The sequence below is a fragment of the Artibeus jamaicensis genome, unplaced genomic scaffold, assembly GCF_021234435.1.
Source record: "Artibeus jamaicensis isolate MK-2021 breed Jamaican fruit bat unplaced genomic scaffold, CSHL_Jam_final contig_519, whole genome shotgun sequence".
Classification (NCBI taxonomy): Eukaryota; Metazoa; Chordata; class Mammalia; order Chiroptera; family Phyllostomidae; genus Artibeus; species Artibeus jamaicensis.
In genome coordinates this window covers 53,278,660-53,302,247 of record NW_026521871.1, presented here as the reverse complement: position 1 = coordinate 53,302,247, position 23,588 = coordinate 53,278,660, and the positions used below count along the sequence as shown (strand labels likewise).

General features: G+C 39.0%; 1 protein-coding gene across 3 annotated transcripts in view; it reads left to right on the top strand.

Annotated features, from left to right (window-relative positions):
* The window catches only part of SETD2 (SET domain containing 2, histone lysine methyltransferase), a 108,132-nt gene that overhangs the window by 40,274 nt on the left and 44,270 nt on the right, over positions 1-23,588 (top strand). For all 3 annotated transcript variants that reach the window (XM_037130199.2, XM_053669064.1, XM_053669065.1), the window contains exons 4-9: positions 1,924-2,055; positions 8,999-9,127; positions 16,975-17,098; positions 18,004-18,081; positions 20,591-20,688; positions 22,517-22,643. In XM_037130199.2, the coding sequence (XP_036986094.2) occupies positions 1,924-2,055; positions 8,999-9,127; positions 16,975-17,098; positions 18,004-18,081; positions 20,591-20,688; positions 22,517-22,643 (688 nt within the window). The remainder of the gene's footprint in view (positions 1-1,923; positions 2,056-8,998; positions 9,128-16,974; positions 17,099-18,003; positions 18,082-20,590; positions 20,689-22,516; positions 22,644-23,588) is intronic.

Sequence of the window (23,588 nt, the reverse complement as noted above, 5' to 3'; positions counted from 1 at the left end):
AACCAAGATCCTCTGGTTCGCAGGCCTGTGCACTCAATCTGCTGAGCTACACCAGCCAGGGCAAAACATCGATTTTTAAGAGAAACATTGATTGGTTGCCTCTCACACTTTCCACACTTGAGGACCAGGCCAGCAGTCCAGGCACCCAGGCATGTGCCCTGACCAGGAATCAAACTGGCAGCCTTTGGCTTTGTAGGATGACATTCAACCCACTGAGCGACACCATTCAGGGCCAGACATTTTTTTGACGAGGCAGTATTTTACCGTAGATAAAGAGATAAAGTAAAAGACTTTATTTTAAAGTTAGGTCCCATCTGAAATATTTTCTTTAAAAAAAGCTTTTTTAAAATATAAAGACTCTTACAGTTATATTCACTTACATCTTTTTTAAAGTTAGGTTTAAATTAAAAATATCGACTATTTTAAGTATTACATTTTAGGAATTGATTGAGTAGACTGATGCAACTTACAGGGTCTTTGTAAGAAAATAGAAATGCAGCTAATTGGTTCAGTGCCTTGGGTTTTATCTCCAGTGTATTGGAGATAAGACTGCATATAGATTTGGTTGGTAGAGCCTTTTTGGAATGGGAAGCATTTTTACATATTCATTTTTTTAAGTGCTTCTTGCTATATGCTGGGCATGTAGGAGCCACCATGAAGCTACCTTATTGTAAAATAGTATGACTGTAGTGAAAAAATTTTTTTCATATGTCTAATGAAAATAGGCTTATCTGAAAAAATACTGTTCCCATTAGTCCTATTTTGGCCTTCTGAGGCAACACATAGTAAAGCTACTGCTGATTCTTTAAAATTGTAGCTCCTAAGTACTTATAAATAGATATTCTGTTTATCTTTAATCATCTTCACTCTAAGCAATATACTCATTAATGAATTATATCTTTAGTTGATTTATTGTTGTTACTCAAAATGAATTATTCTTGCTACTCAAACTTAGTTGAAACTATCACAACACTCTTTAAGTATATTATAAAAATAGGACTGTCATAGAACATAGTTGAAGATGAGAGCAAATGAGGAGATTAAGTCAGACAGCTACTTAGAGCTCTGTGCTGCTTACTATCTGAAAGTAAAGTATAGTTACCCGATTTTAAAAAGGAGATCTTAGTTGGCCATCCTTGTTTGTTTTGTTTTTGCCCTCTTTGACAAGGGTGCAAAAATAATAGTTCAACAAAAAGGCCAATAAATAGTTACATTTTCACTTTTGCTTTACAAATTCTGGCATATTCTCATGAGCCCAGTCAGTTTTGAAGACTTCCCCTTCTCCCCTAGTAGTTTGCCTGCATTAAGAAAGTTTAGCCCTCTGAAGCCTTTACGTGGTTATTTTATAATTATACTTAATTCTTTTTTAATTATTCATTTTTCTTTTGAATAGTTTTTATACAAATGTGATGTTACTGATTCTCTGAAAGATTTGATTGAGTTAAATCAAATCCTTTTACAAACTCTTTCTTTCTCAGCCTTGTATCTCATCTATTATTTGTTCACCCATGAGGACTGATTTTTAATCCTAACTGTAGCCAATCAGCCACGCCACTACTGGGCACTCACAAGTTTTCCTCCTGAACCAAGTATGATTATTAATACTTGAAATTGCTCAAAATACTAGGCTTACTAGATCTGGACTAGGAAATAAGGGCTGAGTACAAAATGATAGATTTGAACTTACCTTATTCTCCTATTTGCCAGGGCTAAGGTTGCCTCTTTCATCTTTTTTGCAACACAACTTATAATGTTTTTAGTTGGATAAATTCTAGTGATTAGATTTTTTTTCTTCCTTTTGAATGACTTAACCAGAATCCTTACAGGTGAAACTAATGAAATTTAGTACATTATTTGATTGTGTATGTTGTATTGTTGCCAAGAGATTTATTTAACCGGTGTATATAAAATTTTACCCAATAGAAAGAAGAATAAATCCCATCGGGATATTAAGCGAATGCAGTGTGAGTGTGCACCTCTTTCTAAAGATGAAAGAGCTCAAGGTGAAATAGCATGTGGGGAAGATTGTCTTAACCGTCTCCTCATGATTGAATGGTAAGTAAATGAGAATGTTCTGCTTTTGTTCAGCTTCTATTAAATGTCTTGAAATATTAAAAAGAATTATTAGTGAAGAGTAAAATTTAACCTGTTTCCTTCTACTTATTGTTGAGTGTTTATAAGCAATAAAATGTCTTTCCCTTGCATTGTGCATTAGGTTATAGTATAGGTTGTAAATGTTCTGTAAAGTAGCCCTAAAATACTAATGATATAATATTAATTTTTACCCAATCTTCTTTTATTTCTTGTAATGTTCATGTCCTGAGAGGTAAGTGGTGGTACTTAGCTTTTACTGTGAAATGAGATAAAACCCTAACATTTCAGAAACTCATAAAACAAAATGTTTTCCTCTCCCAAGTCTCAATCTATTTGTAGCCTTTCCAGATAATTTTTATGTCTGTGCCAACATAGGTAAATATTTACTCTTTAGGAATTGAAATGAAATCTTACTGTATATAGTTTTGAAAACTTTGTTCTCCCTTGCCTGTCCCCCTCCACACATGCTTAATAAATGTTTTGAAGACCTGTGCAGAGCTAGACATACAGGCCTGTCTAAATCATTCTGTTAGCTGCATTACATATTCTTTTCACAGCTAACACCTATGTATTAATCTCCTGTTGATAGACATTTGCTTTCATAATTTTCTTATAAATGGTAAGCATCTTTACCTTTAAAAATAAGTGATAACTGCCGGCCAAGATGGAGGCATAGGTGGAAATACTGTACCTCCTTGCACAACCAAATTTAAGGACAACAAAGATTTAGAAACAAAAACACAACCAGAAAAGATAGAAAATTGAACTGTACCGAAGTCCGACAACAACAAACCATTCGACTGGTAAGAGGGGCGGAGTAAGCGGCCGGCGTAGAGGGGTCTTGGCAGGAAAAGGTGGTGGTTGGCAACCAGGCAAGGGGAGGAAACCAGCAAACCCAGTAAGGCGAGCAAGGTGGCTGGCTGACTGCGGACACACATTTGCACACAGATAAACTAGGCAAAAAGTGGGCAATGAGACAGACCACTCAACCCAGGGCCCCCAGTTACGGGAAATAAGGCCTAAAAGCACCAATTGAAAAATCTTCTGGGGGATGAGGTGCTGATAGAGACTCCCAGCCTCACAGGAGAGTTTGTTGGAGAGACCCACAGGGTCCTAGAACGTACACAAGCCCATCCACCTGGGAACCAGCACCAGAAGGGCCCAATTTGCTTGTGGGAAGTGGCAGAGGGGACCGAAATCAGAGTCAAGCAAGTGCCATTATTCCCTCTCCGACCCCACCCCCACATACAGTGTCACAACCCAGAGACTGGTTTGCCGCCCCCCCCCCATACATAAGGCTCCGCCTCTCAGGCTTAACAGGTGTGACCTGACCAAAAATGGCTCAATCAGAAACAAATCAGGGACTTCCGCCAAGATGGAGGTTTAGGTGGATGTGCCATGCCTCCTCATACAACCAAGTTTAGGGACAACTAAATATTAGCATCAGAAAACACAACCAGAACACGGAAAACTGAACTTTTCGGAAGTCCGCTAACAACAAATTCTTCAGCCCGACCGGTAAGGGGCGAAACCGGCGTCTGGTGAGGAGTTGCAAAGGAGGGCCCGGTCGGACCCGGGCGCGGAATCCAGACGCGCGAATCCAGACGCACGGGTTCCAAACCCAGGATTGGACCTAGTGAGCGACCGAGCAACCCACCGGGTGAGCGACTGCAGAGGAGACAGTGGGGAGGCGGTGCAGCGAGTTGACTGCGGTTGCCTAATTGCCCGCGAGCGAGGGAGTGGGCGGTTGGACCCACCGCGGCGGCGACAGAGGGCGCCACCATTTCCCCACTCTGACCACGCCCCCACATACAGCGTCACAACCCAGCGACCTGGGAGTCCAAGGCGCAGTTTCTCACATTTAAAGGGCCAGAACAGACCAAAAATGTCGCAGGAAGACCTCAAAGCCCCAGAGATAAATCTAAGCGACGCAGAAATAGCAAAACTCTCAGACGCATAGTTTAAAACACTGGTCATCAGCTTCCTCACAGATCTGGTTGATTATAGCCACAAATTAGAGAAACATATGAAGGCTAAATCAAGGGAAATGAATGGAATTCCACAGGAAACCCATAGAGATGAAAAGGAAACTGGGACTCAAATCAATGGAGTGGACCAGAAGAAAGCAAATAATGGCCAAACAGAAAAGAGTCAAGGAGCAAGAATTCAAAGAAATGAGGAGAGTCTTAGGAACCTCCAGGACATCTTTAAACGCTCCAATATCCGAATTATAGGGGTACCAGAAGGGGGAAAGACACAACCACCAGTGGAAAAACTATTTGAACAAATAATAAAAGAAAATTTCCCCAATCTGGCAAAGGAAATAGACTTCCAAGAAATCCAAGAAGCCCAGAAGTACCAAAGTTGGACTCAAAAGAAGAAACACACCAAGCATATCATAATTACATTAGCCAAAATTAAAATGAAGGAGAGAATCCTATAGAAGCAGCAAGAGCTAAAGACAATCACCTACAAAATCCCCATCAGACTGTCAGCAGATTTCAAAAGAGACCTTACAGGCAAGAAGGGCTGGAAAAAAATTAATTAATTTAAAAAAAAACAAATCAAACCCTAGAGCCAATACTTTTAAGCAACCAAGGGATAGCCAACCAATCAGATGCACACTTCAAAACACTGGTGATCAGGATGCTCACAGAACTGGTTTATTTTGGTGGCAAATTAGATGAAAAAATTAAGGCTACACTAAGTGAAATGAAGGAAAATGCATAGGAAACCAATAGTGATGGAAAGGAAACTGGGACTCAAATCAATGGAGTGGACCAGAAAGAAGAAAGAAACGACCAAACAGAAAACAATGAAGAAACAAGAGTTCAAAAAAAAAATGAGGAGTCTTAGGAACCTCCAGGACATTTTTAAACGTTCCAACATCCAAATTATAGGGATACCAGAAGGGGAAGAGGAAGAGCAACAAGTGGAAAACTTATCTGAACAAATAATAAGGGAGAACTTCCCCAATCTGGCAAAGGAAATAGACTTCCAGGAAGTCCAGGAAGCTCAGAGAGTCCCAAAGAAGTTGGACCCAAAGAGGAACACACCAAGGCACATCATCATTACATTACACAAAATAAAAATGAAGGAGAGAATTCTAGAAGCACCAAGAGATAAATAAGGAGACAGTCACCTACAAAGGAGTTCCCATCAGACTGTCAGCTGATTTCTCAAAAGAGACCTTATGGCAAGGAGGGGCTGGAAAGAAGTATTCCAAGTCATGAAAGACAAGGACCTACATCCAAGATTGCTCTATCCAGCAAAGCTTTCATTTAGAATGAAAGGGCAGACAAAGCACTTCTCAGATAAGGTCAAATTCAAGGAGTTCATCATCACCAAGCCCTTATTATATGAAATGTTAAAGGGAATTATCTAAGAAAAAGAAGATAAATATATAAACAGTGAAAGGACAGCAAACTCAGTTATTTCTTTTATTTTTTAAAATATATTTTATTGATTATGCCATTATAGTTGTCCTATTTCCCCCCCTTCATTTCCCTCCACCCTGCACACCCCTCCCCCACCACTCCCCTCTTTTGTTTATGTTCATATGTCACAAGTTCTTTAGATTCTATATTTCCCGTACTATTCTTGCTCTCCCCCCATCTATTTTCTACCTACCGTCTATGCTACTTATTCTCTGTGCCTTCTCCCCCCTTCTCCTCCTATTCCCCTGTTGCTAACCCTCCATGTGATCTCCATTTCTATGGTTCCGCTCCTGATCTAGTTGTCCTCTTAGATTGCTTTTGTTTTAGGTGTGGTTGTTAGTAACTGAGTTTGCTGTCCTTTCACTGTTCATGTTTTTTTAACTTCTTTTTCTTAGATAAGTCCCTTTAACATTTCATATAATAAGATGAACTCCTTGAATTTGACCTTATCTGAGAAGTGCTTTGTCTGCCTTTCCATTCTTTTTTTTTTTTCTTTTTCTCGTCGCCTTTCTGTTCTAAATGAAAGCTTTGCTGGATAGAGCAATCTTGGATGTAGGTCCTTGTCTTTCATGACTTGAAATACTTCTTTCCAGCCCCTCCTTGCCATAAGGTCTCTTTTGAGAAATCAGCTGACAGTCTGATGGGAACTCCTTTGTAGGTGACTGTCTCCTTATTTATCTCTTGGTGCTTCTAGAATTCTCTCCTTCATTTTTATTTTGTGTAATGTAATGATGATGTGCCTTGGTGTGTTCCTCTTTGGGTCCAACTTCTTTGGGACTCTCTGAGCTTCCTGGACTTCCTGGAAGTCTATTTCCTTTGCCAGATTGGGGAAGTTCTCCCTTATTATTTTTTCCCTTAATTTCAATTAGTTTAGCCTTCATATGTTCCTCTAATTTGTGACTAAAATCAACCAGTTCTGTGATCATCCTGATCATTATTGTTTTGAACTGTGAATCTGAAAGGTTGGCTATTTTTTGGTCACTTAGAATTATAGGCTTTGGGGCTTTGAGCTGTTCTTGAGCCATAAAGTTTTGGTCACATCACGCCTGTTAAGTATGAGGGGTAGAGCCTTAGGTGTTCACTGGGGTGGGGTGACCCACTCGCTGGTTTGTGACGCTGTATGTGGGGTCAGAGAGGGGCAATGGCATTTGTTCAGCTCTCTCTCGGATTTCAGTCCCCTCTGCTGCTTCCCACAAATAAACTGGACCCTCCCTGGTGCCGGCTTCCAGGCGTGTGGGCCTGTGCACCCTCCAGGACCCTGTGGGTTTCTCCAATGAATTCTCTGTGAGCCTGGGAGCTTCTCCCAGTACCTCAGCCCTGAAAGTCTTTCCAATTGGTGCTTTCAGGCTCTAATACCCGTTGCTGGGGCCCTAGCCTGAGCGGTCTGTCTCACTGCTCGTTCCTTCACTTGGTTTATCTGTGCGCTAATGTGCGGCTTTGCTCAGCCAGCTACCTTGTGCCCTTACTGGGTCCGCCCGTTGCTACCCCACACCTGGGATCTGCCAACTGCACCTGCCCTCCGGGTCAGTCCAGCCGATCTCTCCTGCCTGACCCCACTCTGCTGCTGACTCCGCCCCTCTTACTGGTCTGGCTGAATGGTTCGTTGTTGTCGGACTTCTGTACAGTTCAGTTTTCTGTGTTTTGGCTGCGTTTTTGTTACTAAAACTTTGTTGTCTTTAAACTTGGTTGTGCAAGGAGATGCAGTGTTTTCACCTACGCCTCCATCTTGGCCGTAAGTCCGCAAACTCAGTTATTAACAACCACACCTAAAAACAAAAGCAAAGTAACCTGGCAGCTAGAACAGGAACACAGCCACAGAAATGGAGATCACATGGAGGGTTAGTAACAGGGGAGTGGGAGGAGGATAAGCGAGGAGAAGGCACAGAGCATAAGTATTGTAGACAGTGGGGAGAAAATAGGGGAGGGCAAGAGTAGTGTGGTAAATGTAGAAGCCAAAGAGCTTATGACACATGGACATGAACTAAAGGGCGGCAGTGTGGGCGGGAGGGAGTGTGCAGGGTGGAGGGGAATGAAGGGGGGGGGAATGGGACAACTATAAGGGTGGAGGGGAATGAAGGGGGGGAAATGGGACAACTATAATGGCATAATCAATAAAATATGTTTTAAAAATATGTGATAAGTTTTTTAACATGAAATAAATATTACGATGATTTATAGTGTAGGTACCTTGTTTTAGTGTTAATGAAATATTTTTTTTCAAAGCTCAGTTTTTGCTATTCATATTATAGTGTTATGGAAATAAAACATTTACCTCAAAAAGTAAAAAAGAGAAAGTATTTTTGGTATTCCTTTACCTAAACTGAAAATAGAGGTGATAGTATACATGTAAGAGGAGGAGACATAGAGTTAGTGCTGTTCTTCTAATTTGACGTTTTTGCCCTAGTCTCTGTGGTCTTCTCGCTTTTTCTTGCCAACCTTGCTAAACCAATAGAAGTACAGATTCTTTCTTCACATTATTCCTATACTGAAACTTTTAGTAGTTTTTAGGATTAAGTTCAAATGGAGCCTGATATTCAGAGCCCTTCATAGTAAAGGAACAACCTGCTTTCTCATGTTCCAGCAGCCCATCTTTCTTTTCAGTTATCCTTAGCAGTTTCAGTTTTGTTTCTTCAGCTAGGCCGTGTTTCCTGTTTCTGCACACAGGCACGCATTGCTGTTGTGTCCCTTGTTTTCCTTACCCTCCGTATCCTGTGTGTCATTTAGAGATGTTGCTTTAATTCTGCTCCCTCCTGACAGCTTTCCTTCACTACCTCACTGTAAAGTGAGTCCTTCATCCTTTGAGCTTCTGTAAAAATGTTATTTACTACTAGTTTGGCAATAAATGATAATGTATTGGAAATGATGGGCAGCCCCTATTAATATTTTAACCTTACTCAGTATTTAAAATGTTTGTTTCTGCCAGTTTTGGAATATTGAGAATTTAGTGAATGTTTGATTTTATTATTTTTATTCTAGTATACATGGGGGGAAAGGCTTGTCACTTCATATTGTGTTTACTTTGAATGGGGATATGTTTAATGGTGACTATGGTTTCTCTTAAATGTGGGTTGATTTAGCTGGATTCAAAAGATTACATTAATGATAACTGGAGTGGAACATAACAGAAGGTGCACTGGCAGAAAATAAGTTAGCCCTGCAGAGTTGTCAGGAATATTGCAAACTTCCTTACATGCAGCCTGGAAATGTATTCTAGACACACAGGGAGTTGTTAATGATTAGATGACAAGACTGTATTGTGGACATCCTCTGATTAAGTAACAGTGTAGACACTCAGTCTCAGAAATCCCTTCATGGGGGAAAGGATTATTGAGGAAAGGTCACACTTAAAGGTTACCACATAAATGCTGTTTATACCACAAAGATATGGATATACTATGTACTCTAGCAAACATATTTTGGTTCTTTCGCTGCTTTGAAGAATTAATTTTCTCCACTTTTTATTTCAGTTCTTCTCGGTGTCCAAATGGGGATTATTGTTCTAATAGACGATTTCAGAGAAAGCAGCATGCAGATGTGGAAGTCATACTCACAGAAAAGAAAGGCTGGGGCTTGAGAGCTGCCAAAGACCTTCCTTCGTAAGTTATGTTTTAATCACCTTTCACTTCCTGTTTGTGTTGTTGAACTTGATTAGATACTTTGTGGGAAAATAATTTATTATACTGAGGCTTAATAATGATTATTGTACAGAATGACCACTTGGTAGCTGGTATGTAAAAAAAATCCACTTTTATGAAAAAATTTCATATATATATTCGTGTGTGTGTGTGTGTGTGTGTGTATATATGGACATTTTGTCACTTGTGACATTTGAACTAGGCAGGTCCATATTGTCTAATAGTTATGTTTCTCTTAATTCCAAGCAATTACTGAATGTTGTAGATCCTCAGTGAAACTCTATAAAAAGGAGTTGGGACTGGATGTGTTAATGTGTCTAAAGCTGAGTTGGGATCAGAATAGAAGAGAGCATGTGAGAATATTGAGATAGAGAATTAAAGCTTACTTGATAGACACTCTGAACATTCGTTGAATGAGTGTTGTCTTCTACCTAACTCATGTAACTTTTTGTATATAATGCGATAGAAGTTTCATTTTATTTTCTGCCATATTCAGTATTTCTTTCAAATACAATTTACTCAGATATATCACGTATTAAAGATAAATACAGTTTGCTCAAATATATCACATATTAAAGTATTTTTATGCCTTAAAGTTAAATATATACAGGTTACTTGTATTTATGATTTTAAAACATTTTGAATACATAAAAGGAATAGACAGACAATAAAGCAGAGGTGTCACACTCATTTTCACTAGGGGCCACATCAGCCTTCTGGTTGCCTTCAAAGGCCCGAATGTAATTTTAGGACTGAATATATTTAACTCCTCCTTGACAGTTAAGTGAGAGCCCGTTTAAGTGAGAGCCCGAGCTCAGTGCTGCTTCTGGGTAGAAACAAGGTGCCCAGCCAGATTAAACAAGGCAGAGGGCCAGATTCAGCCCATGGGTCTTGTGTTTGCCACCTGTGCAATAAAAAATTTGCTGAGTTCTAGGGACTCAGGCACAGCTAATCTTTCCAAATCCTCTAAACATATGGCTACCCTTAGATGGGATTTGGGATGGGTTGAGGGTTTTTAGTCTGTTTATTCTGAGGATTCAAGGGTATTCCCATAGGTAACAGATAATCTAATAATCACCACTGCTGCCACCACCAGGGAATTTAGTTTTCTGACAGGAATTTTATACATTTTTTAAAAGTCAAATTGTTTTGTTTTTCTTGTGAAAATAGGAAATGAGCCCTGGCTGGTGTGGCTCAGTGGATTGAGCACTGGCCTGTGAACCAGGGGTTCACTGGTTCGATTCCCAGTCAGGGCACATGCCTGGGTTGCAGGCCAGGTCCCCAGTGGGAGCCATATGAGAGACAACCACACATTGATGTTTCTCTCCATCTCTTTCTCTCTCTCTGCCCCTCTCTCTAAATAAATAAATAAAATCTCTTTTTTTTTTTAATAGAAAATGATATTTGTATCGGTCCATTCTTTTAGGAACTAACCAGAAAACAAAGTGTTCTGTCATATAAAAAGCGGATAGGCAGAACCTCATATATTTTCTTCTCTACGGAATCATCTCATTATATTCCATATCCAATTAATTGGATCTTTTATGATAGTTAAATAATAGGCTAAATGTCCTTTAAACACTATTAATGATATTGAACTCAGTTTAGTCCAGTGCATTTCTAAATCACTAACTCTGGTCTAAGTGCAGGTTTTCAGGGACACTTTTATTCTACCGAAACCAGCCAGCCAGCCGGGGTTTTCTGTTTGAGAGGAATCTTTATTTTTTAAATTCTAGGAATAGTCTGGACACTGCCTCTTAGCAGATTTCACTAAAACCTAATGTAAATTCTTGCTGTATGCAACATAGACTTCGTGGCTCAGGAATCCATGTCTTTTGAGTGAGAGAGGAGAGAATGTATTACTGGTTCGCGTAGCAGGTTAAAGTTTTCTGCGCTCTTTAGCTTTCCTCAGCTACTCATAGAGAACCCTGCTTTGGTAAAACATACTGGGACTTAATATTTCCGTGTTTCGCACACGTTCGTATTCATATAACTTCCATGTCCTGATGGTAATACCAGTGTCATCAGTTTTTAGTGTACAACTATTTAGATAGTAAATTGGAATACTCTACCAGTGAACAAGGACATATTGTCAGATATGCACAGGATGAGGAAGCATTTGCGGCTAAGGTACTATTAGTGGTAAAGTATTATAGACTCCATCAAAGAACCCCAAGCAAATCCCTACCAAAATTTTTTAGTTTTAGGCTGTAGGAATGAATGGAAGGCAGTTTTGTTCAGGTTGACTTACTATTTTGGATACCAGATGGGGCTTTGAAAAAAATTGAGGTAAAATTCACATGATATAATAGTAACCATTTTAAAATGCATAATTCAGTGGCATTTACAGTACATTCACAATATTGTTCGGCTGTCACCTCTTTCTAGTTCCAAAACATTTTCATTACCCTAAAAGGAAGCTATACACACTAAGGAGAATCTCCTCCTGGCCCCCTCCTTCCAGCACCTGGCAGTCTCTGATCTTCTTTCTGTTTCTGTGAATTTATCTATTCTAGATATTTCATATAAATGAAGTCATATACATGTGGCATTTTGCGTCTGGCTTCTTTAACATAGATGGAATCTTGTTTTTGAAGTTTCACTTCTGTTACAGCATATATCAACACTTTTTAAAATGTGAATATGCTGCATTTTGTTTATTCATCAACTGATGATCATTTGGACAAATGGGCCTTTCTTTTTTAAAAGATTTTACTTATATTTTAGAGACAGCCCTGGCTGGTGTAGCTCAGTGGATTAAGCATGGGCCTGCGAACCAAAAGATCGTGGTTCGATTCCCAGTCAGGGCACATGCAGGCCAGTTCCCAGCTGGGGCCAGTTCCCAGCAGGGGAAGCACAAGAAGCAATCATACATTGATATTTCTCTCTGTCTCTCTCTCTCTCCTTCCCTTCCCTTCTAAAGATAAATAAATAAAATTTTTAAAAAACTTAAAAAAAATAGATTTTACTTATATTTTAGAGAGATGGGAAGGGAGGGAGAGAAACATGAATGTGTGAGAGAAACATTGATCTGTTGCCTCTCATACCTACCCCAACCACGGGGACCAGACCTTTATCCCAGGCATGTGCCCTGACCAAACTGGGGACCTTTCACTTTCACAGGATGACACCCAACCAGCTGAGACACTGGTCAGGGCCAAATGGGACTTTTTTTAAAAGCCGTTTTTTTTCCATAATGTTTTATGAAAACATTGAAAAGTTAAAAAGCTGAACATTTCACATTTATATAATTGCCACATATGTTCTAAATTGTTGGCATTTTGCTATATTTGCTTATTATGTATTCTTGCAATGCTCATCTCTTTATCCACTTTTTGATGAATTTTAAGGGGGAATTGCAGGCATCACCTTTAACCCCTAAACCTTCCTGAGCTGGAGCCGTCTTGCTTTGCAGTGATAATAACACTGGCCCTTTCCATCTCCTGCCTGCCACAGTGCAGCACTGTTGCTTTTTCACAGACTTTAAGGAGTTCAGTGAAGAGAGACCTCATTAAACTCGGAGCAATATCAGACTAAGACAAAGATGAATAAAAATTGTAAGAATTATTGCCTCCATCGTGAGGGGCTTCAGTCCCTCCCTGTGTCAGGCAGTTTGGTGCTATTCTATTTTTTCTTTAGGCTGTTGTTTTTCATTGAGGCATAGCTTTTCTGTCCAGTTTTAAGGACTGCATGATAGACTTTCTCATCAGCTTCATTTAGTTTCTTGTAGGTTAGGCAGCTGAAGGGTCTAGTGACTCTTCTTACATTTCCTAGGTTACTGAGGACTTTGAAACTGATCTCTCAGCTGCATCATCAAGCCCAAGCTGTTACATCCAGGAGTAGTGACATGTCCTTCAGAATTCCCGATGGTGTGAAGTCTACTCAGATTTAATGGTTGGTCAGGTTGTAGAGGTGATTTGAGAGCAGTATCATGAGAATTGAGTATTTTAGTGTAATTGCAGAATGTGTCTCTATGATACAATGGGGCAAGCAGTCATTCAGGTGAAGTTTGAATCCTGGGCTATACATCTAGCTTTGTGACCTTATACAATGAACTTCATTTTCCTTCCGTCCTTCTGTCCTTCTGTCCATTCTTGGAGGTAGAAGGAGAGGGAAGAAATATCAGTGTAAGAGAGAAGCTTCGATAGGTTGCCTTTCACACATGACCTGAGCAGGGAGCTAACCCGCAGCCCAGGCATTTGCCCTAATCTGGAATTGAACTTGGGACCTTTCACTTATGGGATGACGTCCAACCCCCTGAGCCTCACCTGTTAGGGCTTCAGTGAACTTTAAAATGAGAACTAGGAGAGGAAATAGACATATTTTTTTACTTATGAGGTACTAAATTCTGTATGTGTTTTGTAGTTAGTCAATATCACATTTAATCTACATGTCAGCCTGTGATGTATCAGTTTTTTGTTTTTCTCAAGAGAGGGGACTGATCCAAGAAGTATAGAGTCCAACATTATAGGAGCCCAAATTTTGTGACCATTCTAGTACATTTCTTTTTTTTTTAAATATATTTTATTACTTATGCCATTACAGTTGTTCTATTTCCCCCCCTTCATTCCCCTCCACCCTGCAAACCCGCTCCCTCACCATTCCCCCCTTTAGTTTATGACCACGTGTCTCAAGTTCTTTAGATTCTATATTTCCCATACTATTCTTGCCCTCCCTCTATCTATTTTCTACCTACCGTCTATGCTACTTATGTTCTGTACCTTCTCCCCCCTTTTCCTTCTCCCACTCCCCTGTTGCTAACCCTCCATGTGATCTTCATTTCTATGGTTCTGCTCCTGATCTAACTGTCCTCTTAGTTTGCTTTTATTTCAGGTGTGGTTGTTAATAACTGTGAGTTTGCTGTCCTTTCACTGTTCATCTTTTTTATCGTCTTTTTCTTAGGTAAGTCCCTTTAACATTTCATATAATAAGGGCTTGGTGATGATGAACTCCTTGAACTTGACCTATCTGAGAAGCACTTTATCTGCCCTTCCATTCTAAATGAAGGTTTTGCTGGATAAATCAATCTTGGATGTAGGTCTTTGGATTTCATGACTTGGAATACTTCTCTCCAGCCCCTTCTTGCCTGTAAGGTCTCTTTTGAGAAATCTGCTGACAGTCTGATGGGAACTCCTTTGTAGGTGACTGTCTCCTTATCTCTTGCTGCTTCTAGGATTCTCTCCTTCATTTTAATCTTGGCTAATGTAATAATGATGTGCCTTGGTGTGTTCCTTCTTGGGTCCAACTTCTTTGGGTCTCTCTGAGCTTTCTGGATTTCCTGGAAGTCTATTTCCTTTGCCAGAGTGGGGAAGTTCTCCTTTATTATTTGTTGAAATAAGTTTTTCACTGGTAGCTGTTCCTCTTCCCCTTCTGGTACCCCTACAATTTGGATGTTGAAACGTTTAAAGATATCCTGAAGGTTCCTAAGCCTCTCCTCTTTTTTTTGAATTCTTGTTTCTTCATCCTTTTCTGTTTGGTCATTTTTTGCTTCCTTCTGTTCCACTCCATTGATTTGAGTCCCAGTTTTCTTTCCATTACTATTGGTTTCCTGTGCATTTCCCTTCATTTCAATTAGTTTAGCCTTCATATGATCCTCTAATGTGTGACTAAAATCAACCAGTTCTGTGAGCATCCTGATCACCAGTGTTTTGAACTGTGCATCTGAAAGTTTGGCTATTTCTTCATTGCTTAGATTTATCGGCTCTGGGGCTCTGAGTTGTTCTTGAGCCATGTTTTGATCTGTTTGTGCCTGTTATGTATGAGGAGTGGAGCCTTAGTTTTCACCAGGGCAGGGCCAACCCAGGTCGCTGGTTTGTGATGCTGTTTGTGGGTGCGGGGTCAGAGAGGGACAATGGCAGTCCTCTCTGCTGCTTCCTGCCATTGGGGCCTGCGTGGTCCGTCTCACTGCTCTCTTCTTCACCAGTTTATCTGCGCGCGCGAATGTGTGACCTCGATCAGCCCTCAATGGGTCCGCCTGTTTCTCCACACCTGAGATCTGCCCACAGCTGCTGGTGCACCTGGGTCGCGTGCCCAGGTTGGTCCGGTGGATCTTTCCTGCCTGACCCCGCTCTGCTGCTGGCTCTGCCCCTCTTACCGGTTTGGCTGAAGGGTTAGTTGTTGTCAGACTTCCGTGTAGTTCAATTTTCTGTGGTTTGGCTGCATTTTTGTTGCTAAAACTTTGTTGTTTTTAAACTTGCTTATGCAAGAAGGCGCAGTGCTTCCACCTACGCCTCCATCTTGGCGGAAGTCTTCCATTCTAGTACATTTCTTACCAAACAATAAACTTCTGAGGTTAGAAAGGAAAAGTTTAAGTATTGTTTATGAAAGTAGTAGTTTTCAGGATTATCTGTAATATTTTGATTGAGACCTAAGTTTTTTTGTGATGGACTGCTGCACAAATGCATGTAATATACATTATAATCCTGTTTTGGGGACTTACTTTTTTTTGTTTTTTTTCTCATTTGTTTTTAACTGCTTTATTTTCTAAGCTAAGAGGGTTTAATTTTTTTCAATTGGCTAGTTAATTTCTTCTTTAATAAGTGCATCGATTATATCAGTATGTTGTAAATAAATGCAAATGATTTACATTTTAAAAATCTCTGGTTAGAGTCAGGGCATATTTATTTTGATGAGATAAGCTGACACTTCCTGGTAGGTCATCTCAGGGTAGAATTTAGGATCAAAGCATAGAGATGCATTGGTGGGAATGAGCTTTTATAGAATAAAGGGAAGGGGAAGAGAATGAGAATGTAATATCTTCAATAGAGGAAAAAATAGGTAAATAGCCAAGGAAAGAACAATCAAGGGTGGAAAGTAACTGAAAGAAGCCAAAGAGAGAGATTCATAATAATAATTATTATTATTTAAGGTTTTATTTATTTATCTTTAGAGGGGAAGGGAATGAGAGAGGGACAGAAATATCAATGTGTAGTTGCCTCTTGTGTGTTCCCTGCTGGGAACTGGCCCGCAACCCAGGCATGTGCCCTGACTGGGAATTGAACTGCGATCCCTTGTTTCTCTGGCCTATGCTTAATCCACCGAGCCATACCAGCCAGGGCTCATAATAATTATTGATAAATGCTAGAGAAAACTCAAAAGAGAATGCAGTCAGAGAAATGACCTTTTAGGTCATATTTGACATTTACCATCATTGGAAACCTTTGAGAGTAAAGCCAGTAGAAGGGCTGCTATATTTGTTTAAGTTGCCTCCTGTTTTTCTAAAACATAGAAAGCCTCTTATTCTTCAGTGCTTACTTTTTTCTTCAGAGTTGTTTCTCAGCTCTGAATCACTTGTTTTATGATAATGTAAACCAGACTTCAAGTTTGTTTCAATATCTAGTTAGAAAAAGTATGTGTATCTTGGTACTGTGTATAAATTATAAAAGCTTCTTAGAATCAATATTCTTAAGACTGTTAGAAAATTAACCTTGATTAGATGCTAGGTACTTTATGTCTATTTACTTATGTCTTGTGTAATACCAATTTTATCTACTTTGGAATACTTTTTTTTTTTTAATTATTTATTTTTAGAGAGAGGAGAAGGGAGAAAGAGAGGGAGAGAAGCATCAGTGTGTGGTTGCCTCTTGCATGTCCCCTACTGGGGATCTGGCCCCCAACTCATGCATGTGTCCTATACCAGGAATCGAACCAGCGACCCCCTGTATCACAGGCTGGCGCTCAGTCCACTGAGCCACAACAGCCAGGGTAGAATATTTCTTTACACTTACTACTTTTGCTTAGTGTATGTTTTCCATATAGGAAAGTGCTCCTATGCAGGAAGTTTTATTGTTTCCTTTTTGTTTTACCAGAAACACCTTTGTCCTGGAATATTGTGGAGAAGTACTTGATCATAAAGAGTTTAAAGCCCGGGTAAAGGAGTATGCACGAAATAAAAACATCCACTACTATTTCATGGCCCTGAAGAATGATGAGGTGAGCAACATGATTGCGTTTGCTTTGAAACAGATCTGGACGCTATTGACTTGAGACTCATTGATCTGTACTGATCTCTGGAATAATTGGCAGAATATGAGGGGCAGAACAGTGTATATAATTTGTTTGTTTCGAAAAAGGATGGGGGGGGTGCTTTACATGTATATAAATGTAGACACATATGCTTCATGTTATAATTCTTAAAAATTATTGATGACCCTCCTCCCCAAGAGCTTTTGTTAATGTGGGTTATATTTCAGTATTTAGCATATTAAAAATTAAAGAAAAATTGAAAAATAATTATTAAACCATTTCAAAGTAGTAAGCCCAGTATGTGTTGACACAAATAGTTTTGAAAATTATTAAAAAAATTTTTTTAGTGAGGAGTGCCATTGTTTTACATTTTTACAAATCTCTTTGATATCTGGCTTGATAGAACTTAGCTAGATGCTCATATTTGTCTCTACATTCAGCCTGGAAATGCAAATCCTAGGAATGGACCCCAGGACTGGCTGATTTAGAACTCTGGAGGTAGGCTCAGCAGTTGTAAAAAGCGGTCTAGGGGATTCAGATACACAGGTTTGAGAGCTACCACACTGATATAGAGCATGCAATTTAAAATGAAGTTATGCACACATAAGTGAGATTGAAATATAGTAGGGTGTAAGAAATAGCTAGAAGGTGATAGATATGGAGATAATTTTGCGTATAGGTAAAATGTTTATAGTTAGTAGATTTTCTGGAGGAAGTAGTCATCACTTTGATGTGTAAAGTAGTGTGCGAGCGTTCTCTAGAGGAAAGCAGGTTAGGGTTGGGATTTTAAATTTGCTGAATGCCTTCCCTTTGCAAAGTGCAAGTATATTTTAAGATTTCATTTTTAACTCTTAAATTATCCTTTTCCCTAGATAATAGATGCCACTCAGAAAGGAAATTGCTCTCGTTTCATGAATCACAGCTGTGAACCGAACTGTGAGACTCAAAAAGTAAGTTGAGATAGATTTAACGTTTGGGGTATTTATTTAAGATTGCTGTTCTGACCATTTTAGATTCTATATCCAAGGTACCCATAGCTTTTTAAATTATTTTTTTAAACATTATTATTATTTTCTTAATCCTCACCTAAGGATATGTTTATTGGTTTGAGAGACAGAGAGAAACATCAGTCGGTTGCCCCCTGTTCACGCCCGAACTAGGAAACAAACCCACAACCTAGGTATGTGCCCTGACTGGGAAATTGAACCTGAAACTTTTTTTAGTGTATGGGTTGATGCTCCAACCAACTGGGCCACCCGGCCAGGGCCTGTGGCTTTTATTTTGAAGTCCTTTTCTTCTACTTTACTGTATTGTTAAAAATGGTATTTTCAAGTAAGTTTAGACTATGAACTAATAGTGCTGAAATAGTACAGATTCTCATACTATCCTTTACTCAGATTCCCCAAGTGTACACATCATACATAGCCATAATGTAATTAGTCAATCCAGAATAGACTATTAACTGTTAGATAATCTAAAGACCTTATTCAAATGTTGTCATCTTATTTTTTAAAATAATTTTTAAAAATTTTATTTTTGGAGAGTAGGGAGAGAAGGAGGAAGAGGGAGAAAGATCTACATGCAACAGAAATATCAGTTGGTTTCCTCTTGCATGCCCCCAACTGGGGACTTGGCCCACAACCCAGCCATGTCCCCCAACAAGGAGTAGAACTGGTAACCTTTTGGTTCCCAGGCTAATGCTCAATCCATTGAGCCACACCAGCCAGGGTGCCATTTCATTATTTTGGTCTAGGATCCAGTCTAGGAAACTTCTGTTGCATTTAACTGTTACCTCTCTTTGCCCATAAATTTTAAGTGTTATTTCAAAGGTGCCAAATACAAAACTAAACTTTGATTTTGAAGTCCGATGTGTGTGTGGCATGCACATTCTTATCAGCTCCTATCCAGGTTCCAAATTTGACTATTTTAATGATATAGTAAGGGGCCAAATGGACACAGATAAGAGGGATTACATGTGATATGCATGTGGGTACACTGCTTCTCCTCAATAAGGCCATTTTGGTCTTTTCTTTATGTTGCTGTGCCTGGCACATTGTTGACCCTTTATTAAGTCCATTCGTCAATGGATTTGTCATTTTGAGTACCTCTCATTTGTGTTTTGAGCTTATGTTTTAGAAAAATACATACCTTAGAACTTTGGTTCTTTTTCAGGTTAAGAAAACTGGACCCACTCCCTACAAAAGTATATATCAGTGATCCCTTCTCATATCAAGATAGTGCTTTTGAGTCCTGGATATTTTTTACCTTTGATATATGTGCTAATAGATCTTAGATATGATTCTTTCTAAGAGCTGACTCATGTAATGAATTGGAGAAACCAGTCTGAAATTACTTCACCTAAGTTCTGGTTCTAGTTTTGCCTGTAGCTGGTGACCACGTGTCTAGCTGTGAGACTTTACCTGTGCTGTGCCCCTTCATCTTTTTAAGTCTGGGTTTTTTCATCAGTAGCGTGTTCACATGGTCTGGAGAGGAGCTTTACAGTCTACTTATACCTCAGATATTCTGGATTTACAAGCTCTAACTCCTGTGTATTTACCCCACTTTAATTCTGGAGTTTTTTATACACCTGTTCTGATGTTTCCCTTCCCTTTCACTACACTGAGCCATATGACCGCTGTGTCATGAAATTAACTTTTGGCATCAATTTCCCCTCTTCCATACCCCATCTTATCTAAGAACACAGTTACTTTACACAGGATATAAGGTAATATAAATTTGCCTGTGATATTCAATGACACCAAGTATTCCCTATTTGCTTATTTTTAGTACAAGTTAATCTTTACTATGTGGAAATGTGTGTTAAATTAGTTAAAGCAGCAGTTACTTTAGTTAGAGACAAATTATAGATGATAGTTAATCTGGTAGTTCATGAAATAAAAATACTTTTTTTTTTTTTTTTTTTTTTTTTTTTGGAGGGGGGGAGGTTCCCTTTCGTCCGCTGCTCTGCGCCCGCAGGATCTCAACCGCAGCGGCCCTGGGGGACCCATTTTTGTTCTTAGGCCGTGCCTCGAATACTCTTAAATATATTTATTTAAAAGAAAAAAGTTTCCCATTTACCTATTTGGAAAAACCTTTATTTTCTTCCTTTTTTAAAAAAAATAGGTTTCCTTTTTTTTCTTCTTCTTTTTTTTAAAGATTTTATTTCTTATCTTTAGAGGATAAGGGAAGGAGGGAGAGAAATATCAATGTTTGGTTGCCTCTCATGCGTCCCCTGCTGGGAACTGGCCTGTAACCCAGGCATGTGCCCTGACTGGGAATCGAACTGTAATCCTTTGGTTTGCAGGCCCATGTTCAATTCACTGAGTTATACCAGCCAGGGCTAAAAACCTTTATTTTCTAAAGAGGTACATGCATAATTAAGGTTGATAATGATGATATTTAAAAAACACATGAATTAATCAGTTACTAATTTCTTTTCTTTTAAAAACAACATCTCAGTGGACTGTGAATGGACAGCTAAGGGTTGGGTTTTTTACCACCAAACTGGTTCCTTCAGGCTCAGAGTTAACATTTGACTATCAGTTCCAAAGATACGGGTGAGTATTGTTTTTGTTCTCTTTTGCTGCTTCTGATGGGGAAATAGACTGTTCAGATACAGCGATATAAAACTTTGATGTGAATTACTAAGAAGTTATACATACTGCTAGCTCTTATCTGTAGTGTACTGTTTCAGTTTGTGTGTTTTTTTTCCTACTGTATGGCACTTGGGCTATTAAGGGATATTGTATGTGAACTACATTATTTTCCTCAGAACTTCATACTGTCATATTTATGTGATTATGTTTCCAATATTTTAAACATTTTTCAATTATAGAAATGTCAGCTGTGTGCGTAAAGAGAATAAATGTCAATAAATCTCTATCCATCTATCAGTTATCAACTCACGATTAATCTTTTCTCATCTACACCATATTGTACTTTGAAAAATAATTTGTTACCTAGTTTTGTTTACCAAAATCAATAAATAATGCAGTAGCAAAGAATACACTTAGCATCTGTTACAATATACTGTAGTTGTACAAAATCCCACTAAAGAGGAACAGGGTTTCTTGGGGCAATACCTGGTTTCAGGTTTGATACAGGAATTGAAGAGGGTGATCCTGAGTTATCTTGTCATACCAGAGAGCCAGTTGTAAAATATTAGGAGGGTCATGAGAAAAGGACTCAGGAGCCAGCTTGAATAGGCTCTCACTTAGCAAAAGTGGAAGCGTTCCTATTAACACTTAAGTATCAATAAGGACAATAACTGAAGCAGTTTGAAACATTATATAAAGTCCTTGAGTCTTGATGGTATTTTAAAAATAAAATTGCATTCATCATAATTGATGAGGACTGATTCATGATTTTAAAAACTAACTTTATAAATTCAAAAAGGAAAAAAATCAAGCATGTATTCTGCTTTTTCCAAGTGATTTTTACTTCAGGTTTAACCAAAAGCTAATGAGAGGAAGTTCTTCAAACAGGTTATTTCAGCTAATAAATGAAGTACAGCGGTACCACATTTAGCATCACCTCATGAACTAGTGAATGTGGGCGCACGTGGAGTGCACACCGGGCTCTGTGTAGGCCTCAATATTTTTTCCCTTACGTTTGTACTGTCCTCTTTGAAGGAAGGAAAAGTGGAAATCAAGTGCTATTTGTGATTCCCTGCTCTATTTTTTGAATAATTTATTTTTATGCCTCCGATTGCTACTGTCATACTAAATCTTTCAGTTTGCCTTGGAATGTTTTCCTCAGGTAGCACTCTCAGGTCACACAGTAAACCAGTGGCAGATGTATTTTGTCCCCAGACCTGTACACTTAGGCCTATGTTCTTTCCACCATTTTCCCTTAGTTCTGTAGTTACATTTATTTATTAACTGTATTTATTATTAGTGTCTCATCCATATGTGGTAACTTTTTTCATAATCATGCATTTCCTTTTAAGCACCCTGTACTAATAATGTATTTTATATCTGTGTATAACTGTTTATAATAATACATTTGATTGTTCTGTGTACCAGTTAAATATTTACATATAAGCAGTAGATGTTGAACTATTTAAGCAATTTTGTTCTTAGTCTAAATATGTATATGAGCTTTTATTTTAATATATTAGTAGGTACTTCTATATAAAATAAAGAAATTACTAACTTCTTGGCTAGTTTTGTCTGTCTAATAAAGTAAGGTTAGAAAAAGAATGAAGATTTTTAAGAGCAATTTTCAGGTATTTGCATTGGATAGTGTGAAGTTTCTCGAAGTCTCAAAATAATTGTTTTTGTTTTTTTAGGTTGGATTGACTTCTCTCTTGTAATTGTTATATTATCAACATTTTTATATGGTTTGCTTTCACATACTAACATCTTTCCTATGCCCCTTGCACAGAAAAGAAGCTCAGAAATGTTTCTGTGGGTCAGCTAATTGCCGAGGTTACCTGGGAGGAGAGAATAGAGTCAGCATCAGAGCAGCAGGTGGGAAAATGAAGAAGGAACGATCGCGTAAGAAGGATTCAGTAAGTGTTCCATTTCTCTTTAAAATTTTACCATGTGCATTTTAAGAAAGGGAGGGAGCTTTTCTGATTGATGTTTGAAAAGTCAAAACTACAACCAGAGAAATTCAGGATCAGGTGAAGTAATCATTGAAAAGAAGGGTGGATGGTTGCTGTTTTTATTTCAGGTTATAGAGATTAGAATTGGATATGTTTGAGAACTAATGAAGTCTTTTTTAAAAAGGATTTTATTTATTTTTAGACAGAGGGGAAGAGAGGGAGGAAGAAAAACATCAATGTGTGGTTGCCTCTCGTCCACCCCCACCAGGGACCTGGCCCACAACACAGGCATGTGCCTGGGCTGGGAATTGAACTGGCGACCTTTCTGTTCATAGGCTGGCGCTCAGTCCACTGACCCATCCTCAGCCAGGGCTGCATGTCTAGGTTCTGAGTTCTGATTAGGTATAGTTGAGTAGAATCACAGAAGTAGCACTTCTTTGGTCCACAGCCCAAGCTCAATCCACTGAACAACACCAGCCAGGGCTCAGAAGTAGCGCTTCTTAAATTCCAAAGAGTGAGTCTTAAGACTTCTTTTGGTTTGGTCATGGAGATGACAATATAGCAGCAATTTAAAATACATTTTTGCATATTTTAACTATCAATAAGAGTATGTTAATGGTACTAGTCTTCATCATCTCCCATATTAACCCTTGGTTGGCAAATATCTTTTATTCCTTGCTCTTATGTTTTTTTTTGGTTTTTAAAAAAATGTTTTAAAAGATTTTTCGTTGCCCTGGCTGGTGTGGCCCAGTGGATTCAGTGTGGGCCTGCAAACCAGAGGATTGTGGTTCGATTCCCAGTCAGGGTACATACATGCCTGGTTTGCAGGCCAGTTCCCAGTGGGGGGCACACGGGAGGCAGCCATAGATTGATATTTCTCTCCCTCTCTCCTTCCCTTCCCCTCTAAAG